This window comes from Dermatophagoides farinae, chromosome 7, assembly GCF_024713945.1.
Source record: "Dermatophagoides farinae isolate YC_2012a chromosome 7, ASM2471394v1, whole genome shotgun sequence".
Taxonomy (NCBI): Eukaryota; Metazoa; Arthropoda; class Arachnida; order Sarcoptiformes; family Pyroglyphidae; genus Dermatophagoides; species Dermatophagoides farinae.
Window position 1 is genome coordinate 2,075,239 of NC_134683.1, and position 9,253 is coordinate 2,084,491.

The 9,253-nt window shown below is 28.2% G+C and overlaps 1 protein-coding gene across 4 annotated transcripts; it reads right to left on the bottom strand.

Annotated features, from left to right (window-relative positions):
* Window positions 1-2,077: 2,077 nt before the first annotated feature.
* LOC124496385 (uncharacterized) lies at window positions 2,078-6,640 on the bottom strand. Of its 4 annotated transcripts, XM_075732950.1 has the most exons (5): window positions 6,576-6,640; window positions 4,364-4,473; window positions 4,218-4,291; window positions 3,177-4,142; window positions 2,078-3,088 (listed from the first exon to the last, which is right to left on the bottom strand). In XM_075732950.1, exons 3-5 carry the CDS (start codon window positions 4,243-4,245, stop codon window positions 2,478-2,480), a joined length of 1,605 nt encoding a protein of 534 aa, XP_075589065.1. In that variant the 5' UTR covers window positions 4,246-4,291; window positions 4,364-4,473; window positions 6,576-6,640; the 3' UTR covers window positions 2,078-2,477. The 4 variants fall into 4 exon arrangements, with proteins under 4 accessions (XP_075589065.1, XP_075589063.1, XP_075589062.1 ...); XM_075732948.1 differs by lacking the exon at window positions 6,576-6,640 and adding an exon at window positions 6,119-6,359 and having other exon boundaries at window positions 3,177-4,473; XM_075732947.1 differs by lacking the exon at window positions 6,576-6,640 and adding an exon at window positions 5,131-6,359 and having other exon boundaries at window positions 3,177-4,473.
* Between the last annotated feature and the right edge of the window lie 2,613 nt (window positions 6,641-9,253).

The following is a 9,253-nucleotide window of genomic DNA, read 5'->3' on the forward strand; positions in this document are numbered from 1 at the left end:
CAACAACAACAAAAAAATTTCCCTCTCAAATTGAATTCAAGGATTTTCTTTCAGACGAACAAAAAAAAATTTTTTTTTTTTTAAATTGAATAACATTTTGTATATGGAAATCTAATATTAGAAACAGTGAAAACAAAACAAAACGAAAAAAAAATGAATTAAATTGGATTGAACATCCATCCTGTTTGTCACGATGAAGAGAACAAAAAGCAAAAAAAAAATATTTAGTTCAATGTCAAGTGTATGTAATTACAAACAAACAAATAAACAAACCAATTAAAAGTACACAAAACAAAAATCGAGAGAGAGAAAGAGAGAGAGAAAACAAAATCAATTCAATACACAATATCGATGATCTGAATCTAGGATCCATCATCCATCTATCGATCGTCACAACCACATATGCCCGCATAAACAATTGATGGCCATTTAAGTCAATTGACGAATGGTGGCATTATCATCATCATCATCATCATCATCACTGCCATTATCGTTTATTTTTTTTCCACGCTACTTAAGTGCCATAATTAGTTCCTGTAAAAAAAACGTTGTCGTCGTCGTTGAATATGTAGAAAATAAAGATCATCAACGAAAAAAAAAATTGGCCATGGAAAAAAAATGAAAATGAAAAAGAAAATGATCATAAACTAGATTGATGATGATGATGATGATATATAAACAAAAAAAAACATGTACACACAACGTATACACGTGTGTTGTTGTTGAAGCAACAGGTCCGATTTTTTTTTCTAAATAGTAAACGAGGGCCGTGTGTGGGGGGGGATTCATTGATCCATGTGTGAATAATGTTGATAATTATCTGCATAATATGTGCATACACACACACACACACACATACATACACATGCATGCATGATTATATAATAATAATTAATTTGATTTAATCAGAAAATTTCTCTTTTCTTTTTCATTTTGTTTTTTTTTTGTTCCCTAGATTATCATGTATGAATGAATGAATGAATGAATGAATGATTGATTGATTGACATTGATTTTCATGTTGTATCAATATTTTTTTAGTTCAAAATTTTCAATGAATCAATAAATATAAAAATAGTAATATGTAATTATGATTATTATTGGATAAAATGTAAAAAAAAATAGGATTACAAAATTAGAACAAATGAATGTACAAGATTATTATTAATAAATAATAATAATAGAACATGATGTGCGATTACCAATTCATTCATTCATTCTTTATCTTTATAAATATTTTAGATTGAATCAGGAATGTTACGTCAGTTATTTACGTATACAAAAAATCAAAATCAAAATTCAATGTTGTACGTGTGTGTTATTTTTTTTTTCTTCTTCTTCTTCTTCAAAATTCAATTTAATTTTCCTATATATAGGTTATATATGGGAAAATTTTTTTTTCTCTTCTTTCTTCTCTCTTCGTTTCGGCCACAATCCATCATCATGGATCTTATTATTATTATAAAAAATCCACGGATTCAATACATTATAATCCAACCGTAATGTTTCAATGTCAACAAAATGGCCAATGAATGTATGACAAAAAAAAAAAATTCAAATAGATGACACGTGAAAATTATCCACAATGATTGTTTGATTTTTATAGATAAAACACAACAACAACAACAAAAAATCAAGTCCATGTAAAGCAAACAAGATTTCACGCCAATATTATTTTTTTGGTTAATCAAATCAATCAATCAATCAATCGATTCATTCATCCATCAAATCGATCAAGGATATTTTTTTTTTGAACATCATCATCATCATCATCATCATGTAATTGAATGTTGTAATGTGTATTGTAATACATTGTCATGACATCCGTGATCAATAAAATGTTTTCGTTGGACAACGACAATAGGGAGCTTTAAAATTTATCGATATTTTTTCCATTGAAAATTAAATGTACAAGAAAAAATCCCCAAAATAATACAAGGACAAATATTCGAATTTCATTATGAAAAAAAAATATCGATAGTCAAACAATCGATTATCGATTCGAATAATAAAGAAATGAGGGTTCGAGAATTATGAATTCGAAAAAGTTTCAAACAGAAAAAAAAATTAATTTGTTAATTTCAAATGTATAAAATTAATTTATTTATTATATTTCAATCATCATTTCAAAATATGTACAAATATCGTTATCGTTGAGAAAAAAAAAGACTAATAAAATGAATGAAAACCGAAAAACCATAAAGATGGAAAATCTATTTGTGTTATTATATATATCTGATATAAGATTAATGTTTGTCTTTTACGTAGAATCAATTCAAATGTTTGAATAGTGTGGAAAGGACTTTTTTCCCAAATTTTTTTTTCTTTATTCACTCTTTTTCAACCTATTCTCTGATCAAATCGACACCATCAAAATCATGTGTGTAAAATAAATTTTCATGTCATTACGTCAATGATTTTATTTTCATTTTGGAAAATAAAAATAAAAATAGAATCGATAGCCGTACAATTTTATCGATTACGATGGCAATGATGTTGTTATTGATGAAGATGTTTTTAATTGATCAAATGATGGTGGTGCAATTAAAGATAATGTTGATGATGTTATTGTTAGTGCTGATCTTGGATATGTAATCGGTGTTTGTACTGGAAGTGATCTAACAACCGGCATTGGACAACGTAATGCTTCTTCATAATCGGGTGGTTGATCTTGATATTCTTGTATGATAATATTTTCCGTTTTACTTGGTGATGATGAAGCCGTAGTGGCAACAGTAGCATGAAATGGATGTGTTGCCACTAAAGTACCGGTTGATGGGGATACACCGAATATTTCTTGTATAAGCTGTACAGCTGCCGATCTTGTTGATCTAGATTGCTGTTGTGTTGTTGTTGTTGATGAAGAATTATTATTATTATTATTATTAATAGTTGTTGCATCATGAAGCATTGCAGTTGTATGTGGATGATTTAACCAAAATGTTTGTGCTTGATTTATGAAAATTTGTTTCTTTCGTATCTGTGATGAATATATTAATGCTGTCAATACGATTGACATTCGTAATAAAATGCCCATTAGATTGTTAGGAAAATTTGAACCTTCGGATAATATTTTAACCGATGATATAACTGTTTTTATAAAATTTTGAAAAATTTTAATATAAAAATCCAATATTAGAATTTAAAAAAAAACAAACAAACAAACAAACAAACTTACTCATACTAACTGCCAATGTAGTTGTGAATGCCAATGTAAGATGATAGAATTCACGTTGTGCAGCATAGAATGCCATTATATAAAGAATGGTTGTTAGGAAATTTATGGCAATTACTTGATCCAATTGTGTACGGTTTACATATGATGTAGATGCTTGTCGATTACCATATTGTTGATTATAATGGCGATATAATGTTTGTCCTGATGTATCCATCATCCATAGACGATTATTTTTTATTATTTCCGATGATTCATTTTCTACTGGTGGTGGTGATGGTGGTGGTGATGGTGGTAGTGATGATGATACTGACACTGATTCTTTATCAGTTAGAATCGTAGCTACAGTCGTAATCTTTGGTCGTGATTGTGACTCAGATTTATGTTCATTTATTCGATGATATTGTTGTTGTTGACGATAATTATTATATGTTGATTCAGGTAATGATTTATATAATACCATCATCATAATAACCATTGTAACAGAATATGCAATGGCAACCAATAACATACCACAATAAAGACGTTTAACTTGTTTAAATGTATTTGCATCAAAGATTAAATTATTGGAATTACGACGATAAAAATTTAATATACTTGTTATACTATTACGAGATCGATAGCTATGATTATCATTATTATTCATATTAGCAACATGATGATGGTGATCCATTGTTGTTGATGATGATTGTTCTGTCGATAATGATGATGATGATGATGAATTATTATGTTGTGTACTAATTTGATCCATTTGGATCGAACATGAAATGGTCGATGTTGTTTGATCATTTGAATTATTATCTGGATCACAGCAATCCCTATAATTACCGGTATTTGTTTGTGGAATTATAGCCGATAAATTGATTGATGATTGTTGATTAGATGAATGATGTTCATTTTGATTTGATTGGTCATCTTCTGGATGATTGGCATTTTCAGCATTCATTTTTACCGTTTTTTTCAATTTGACTGGTTTCAATACAAATGATGAAGAATGAAAGAGTGAAAAAAAATCGCACTTGTTGATATCACAAATTATTTTACCAGAAAAAAAAGTAAATACAAATTTCATTGATCAATAAAAAAAAAAGAAATCGTGCAATCATCGAGAAATAAATCTGGCAATCATTTTAAGAAAAAATCGAGGTTACACACATTTATAAATTCGAAGATAAGAAAAAAAAACCGACAATGACCGATTATTTTATTCTCACCGATAAGATGTCAAATGTTTATATTCAAATTATCACTGAACGATAACATTTGAAAAAATGAACTGAACATTGTTTGTTGTCAAAATCTGTTAAAATTAACGAAAAAAAAAAGAATTGATATCTAGTTAGAATGAAATTCAAACAAAACAAAAAACAAAAAACAAAGTGAAAATGAAATATCAAACAACAGAATGGCATGTTTTCGCCATAAAAACATGGCTATTTATTAGCAAAAAAAAAACTTGTATTCAACAAATGATGTTGAAAAATGTGATCACATGGAAAACAAAAAACATGTAAACAACAAACCAAAAACAAAAATTAATTGATTGATATTTTCTTGCAAAATCGAACCCAAAAAAAAAAAAAAAACTAAAGACAAACAAACAACATTCGATTTACACATGACACATGTGTGTGTGTGCGTGTGTTTCAATGATTCGATTATAATGACGATGATGATGATGATAATAATAATTTTCCAATTCAACCTGTTGTTGATGTTTTTTTTTTACATTTTACATTTTTTTTTTTTTTTTTTTGAATGTCAATAACAATAATCGATTCGTAAACAAAACCCAAAAATAACAAACACAATTGCCGAAAGGATTAACGAAAAAAAAAAAATTTCCTTTTTTAGCTTTGAAATTGATTGTGTGTGTGTGTTGGCGATGGTCAGACCATGTTTGATGAGTTTGAATTGATGAGAGGAGGAAAAAAATTTTTTTGTTTTGTTTTATTACCAGAAAAAACCAGACTGCTGCCGAAATTTTTTCCCCAATTTTTTTTTACATTCACAACAACAAGTTAATGATATGAAGATCCATTACTATTTGATTGGCCAATCGATTTGAATGGAGACAAATGACAAAAAAAAAATTCAATCACCTAAAATGAAAATAAAAAACATTCGATCGATGAGGATGAGGACAAGCGACAACAAGTTTCAAATTTGAAAATTTAAATGAAAAACAATCGATCAGTATCAGAAGAAAACAGAATATAATGCATTCATAAAATGATCATTAACGATAATGATGATCATGATGATCATCATCATCATCATTACCAATCAGCAGAAAAAAAACATGAATTCATGGAATATTTTTTTTTTTTTTTTTTGAATCAATTTGTATGTTTTCAATGTGGAGGTTGATGGTTTTTTCAATGACAACAACAACAACGATGATGATGATGATGATTTTTTTTCCTGTTCATTACACGAAGAAAAAAGTCTGGATAAACAAACTCAAAATAGACCTTGTGTGTTGTGTTGTTGTGTGTGTGTATATTGTAGAAGGCGGGTAGTTGAACTTGGATTTATTTTCGGATTATCATTTGCGAAACACATTCGAGTAGGAAAAAAAAAACAAAAAATAACTTAACAAGGAAGTCATTTAATCTTAGTTCATTTGTACGTACGTTTTTTCTTTTTCTTGTTCAATCATTCATTAATCTGAATGATTAATTTATTTGCAATCAAAATTTGGATCATTAAATGCAAGAAAAAAAACAAGCGAATAGCGAATATGAAGAAGAAGGGGTGGAAGGTCATTGAATCAAAAAAAAAAAAAACAAAAACAAAAAATTAAATGCAACAAAAATAAAAATGGGTTGCCACTGGCAACGATAATCAACCAAATGAAAGTGAAGTGAAAAATTAATTCGAACAGAACAGAACAAACAAAAAAATGATTGAAAGTTGATCTCATTGAACAACATCGAACATACACACAAATAGAACAGAGTGAGCGGAGGAAGTCAGAAGTAAAAAAACAAAAAACAGTTGTCGATCCTGAAAAACCTCGATGCCGCCACTTGGTGCCGAAATAGAAATGATCAGTCTGTCTGTCTGTTTTGACTGTTTTGTGTGTTTTGTGTGTGTGTGTGTTTGATCGATTTGTTAAAAAATGTTGAATTTCTGTGATTGTCGTCGTCGTCGTCGTCATCGTCGAGATCAACAAATTTTGTTCTTTTTTTTTCTCTCTCACTCAAACTCCACGATCGATTTGATTTTGATTTGGATGATGATTTTTGATGATCGTCGTCGTCGTCGTCGTCGTAGTCGCCGTTGTTGTTGTTGTTGTTGTTGTTGTTTCCAATATTGGAAACTAAAACATTGAATTATTATTATTATTATCATTAAAAGCGGAAAAATGGTCGTGGCTTATACAACACGAATACAAACGTGATTAGCAATCAGTAACAGGATGTACAAGTATACTACACACATACGAAAAAAAAAATATTAATATTCAAACACAATTGGTGTAAGTATTTATTATTTATATGATTGTATATTGACTGTAATTAATATTTTGTTTCATGTTCAAAAAATTCAATTTCAGAATTGATGAATTGAATTTAATTCAATACCACCACCACCATACAAATGTGAATAATCGAACCATTGATGATAGTAGTAGTAGGGGGTTAACGTCTAGCGAAATGGAAATAGGCTGATGATAGGTTTTTATTGAAATTAAAAAATTCAGACTCGAAATTCATCTTTGAAAAACAAAAAACTTGAAAAGCAAAAAAAAAAATTGAATCAAACAAGGTCACTACACTACTAAGAAGTACTATCGATAATGTAGATGTGTTTGGGAAAATTTTATGAACCATGTCATGACCATGCGATTTGTTGTTACTAAAAAACTGGAGTGAATAGTGAATATTCTCAAATTAATTCCAACAACAATGAATTTTTACTTATATATGTAATGTAATTATCATTTATAATAGATGTGATGATGATAATAATAATAATATCAACAGGTTTTTTCCAGTTTTTTCCCGTATACGTTTACCTGAAAAGCAAAAAAAAAAAAAAATTCTCATTATAAATCAAATGGAATCTCGATTATAACGACGATGATGATGATGATGATGATGATGATGATAATTATTAATTGGAAAAAAAAGAAAACGTAATAACGAATTTCAAAATTTCTTCATGTTGATAGTGGTGTTGGTTGTGGTGATGGTGGTGATAATGATCAAAAAAAAAAAAAAAATCACATTTAAACACACATGAATGGATGTCATATTATGGAATCAAATTACATGTCCCATTTTGGAGAAAGAAAAATTCATTTCTTAAAAATGATAATGATGATGATGATGATGATGGTGATGAAAAAAAATTGGAAAAATTTTCGAGGTCAACACATAAATTATTATCTGGTAGCTTTGTAATAATTTGTGTAACAAGCAGTAGCAGCAATCAATTCTTTAATGAAAAATTGATCCAATCAACAACAGTTCAAATGAACGAATGAATTTAAAATTTAAATAATATCGACCGAATCAATCAATCATCAGTCTATAAGCCAAATAAATTTACTATATATATTCAAACACAAATTCAAATGGGAAACAACAATTATTAAGAAAGGAAATGGAAAGGGTTACACATGTACCATATATATAATCAACGATTATGATGATGATGTTAATGGCAACGATGATGAACAATATGACTGATGTGTGATAAGTGTCTGTGTGTGTGTGTGAAAAACAATCAAATTGAACAATTCAGTTAATGGCGAAATTTTTTTTTATTTTTTTTATTTTTTTTGAATTGTTGTTGAACCTTCTATCTCTTCGTACTCCCACACCAGTAACTTTGATTATTTGACAAAATTTTGACAAATATTTTATTCACAAATATGTGCATCCATGCATTGAATTTATTATGCATCATGTATGAATTCAAAAACAAATGGCATCCAAACTATTCTCCAAGGTTGTGATTCAACATAGAACAGATGATGATGATGATGATGATGATGATGATGAGAAAAAGAGAAAATTTTTTTCTGGCTGCCATTCCATTGGATAGATTCATTTATTTAACAACAACAACAACAACAACAAAAATTGATTCGGCCATTTTTTCAAAATGTTTATTTCTTTATTGAAAGAAATTTTCATTGTCAAGAATGCAGGAAGTTTTTGTTTTTCTTGCTTGTTTTGTTTTTTTTTATTTCACCAGAATATTTTTTTTTGTTATTTCTTGTATTTATTCAAATGTAATACCGCCATCATCATCGAAATTGTGATTTAATCCTTTTCTCTCTCTCTCTCTCTCTCTCTCTCTCTCTACGTGTCATAAAAAATTTCTGATGAAATTCATTTATAATGATAAGTTGATGATGGTTGAACAAAAAAAAAAAAAAATAATAAGAAAATGAATATGCGTTGAAACTTGTGATGATGATCATCATCATGAATTGATCAATGATCGTTTCATAGAATTATTAGAAATAATTTTTTATTATTACAAGGTCGATTCTGTGTGTGTGTGTGTGTGTGTATATGAATGTGTGTTTCATTTGATTATTATTGAGGGGAAAGGAAGAAGAGGTATTTAACATGAAAAAAAATTAACACAGTGTGGCCATCATTTTTATAATCATAATAATTGATGATGATGATGATGATATCTATTTTTGGGTGTCCATAAAGAATTTTTATTTATTCATTTTTTTTCTGGTTGTGATTGTATTTAATCACAATATATCATATGATGATGATGACATGCAATATCTATTGCATTGAAATTGAATTTTTAAAAAAAAAAATTTGAAAATTCAAAGAAAAGGAAAATATTTTTTTTCATGAATATTTTTTTTCGTTTGTTTTTTTTTGACGTTTGATCACCCACACACACACATACAAGCAACCGATAGTTTCGTAATTAATATATTTTGTTTTGTTTTATATAAAATTTCATTTCAGTTGTTGCAATCTCAACAGAAAAAACAAAAATTTCCTATGAAAAACGTAATATTTCAATGAATTCATAAATACTATATATATGTTCTGTAATAGTAATTGAAATTTTGATTTTGAATTTGTGCT

What these genes read in the sequence shown, in the direction of transcription:
- LOC124496385 (XM_075732948.1), bottom strand. Translation starts at nt 4,245, where the DNA reads ATGAAATTTGTATTTACTTTTTTTTCTGGTAAAATAATTTGTGATATC. An exon ending in TACATTGGCAGTTAGTATGA is followed by an intron (nt 3,089 to 3,176) that starts GTAAGTTTGTTT and finishes TTATAAAAACAG; the next exon opens with TTATATCATCGGTTAAAATA.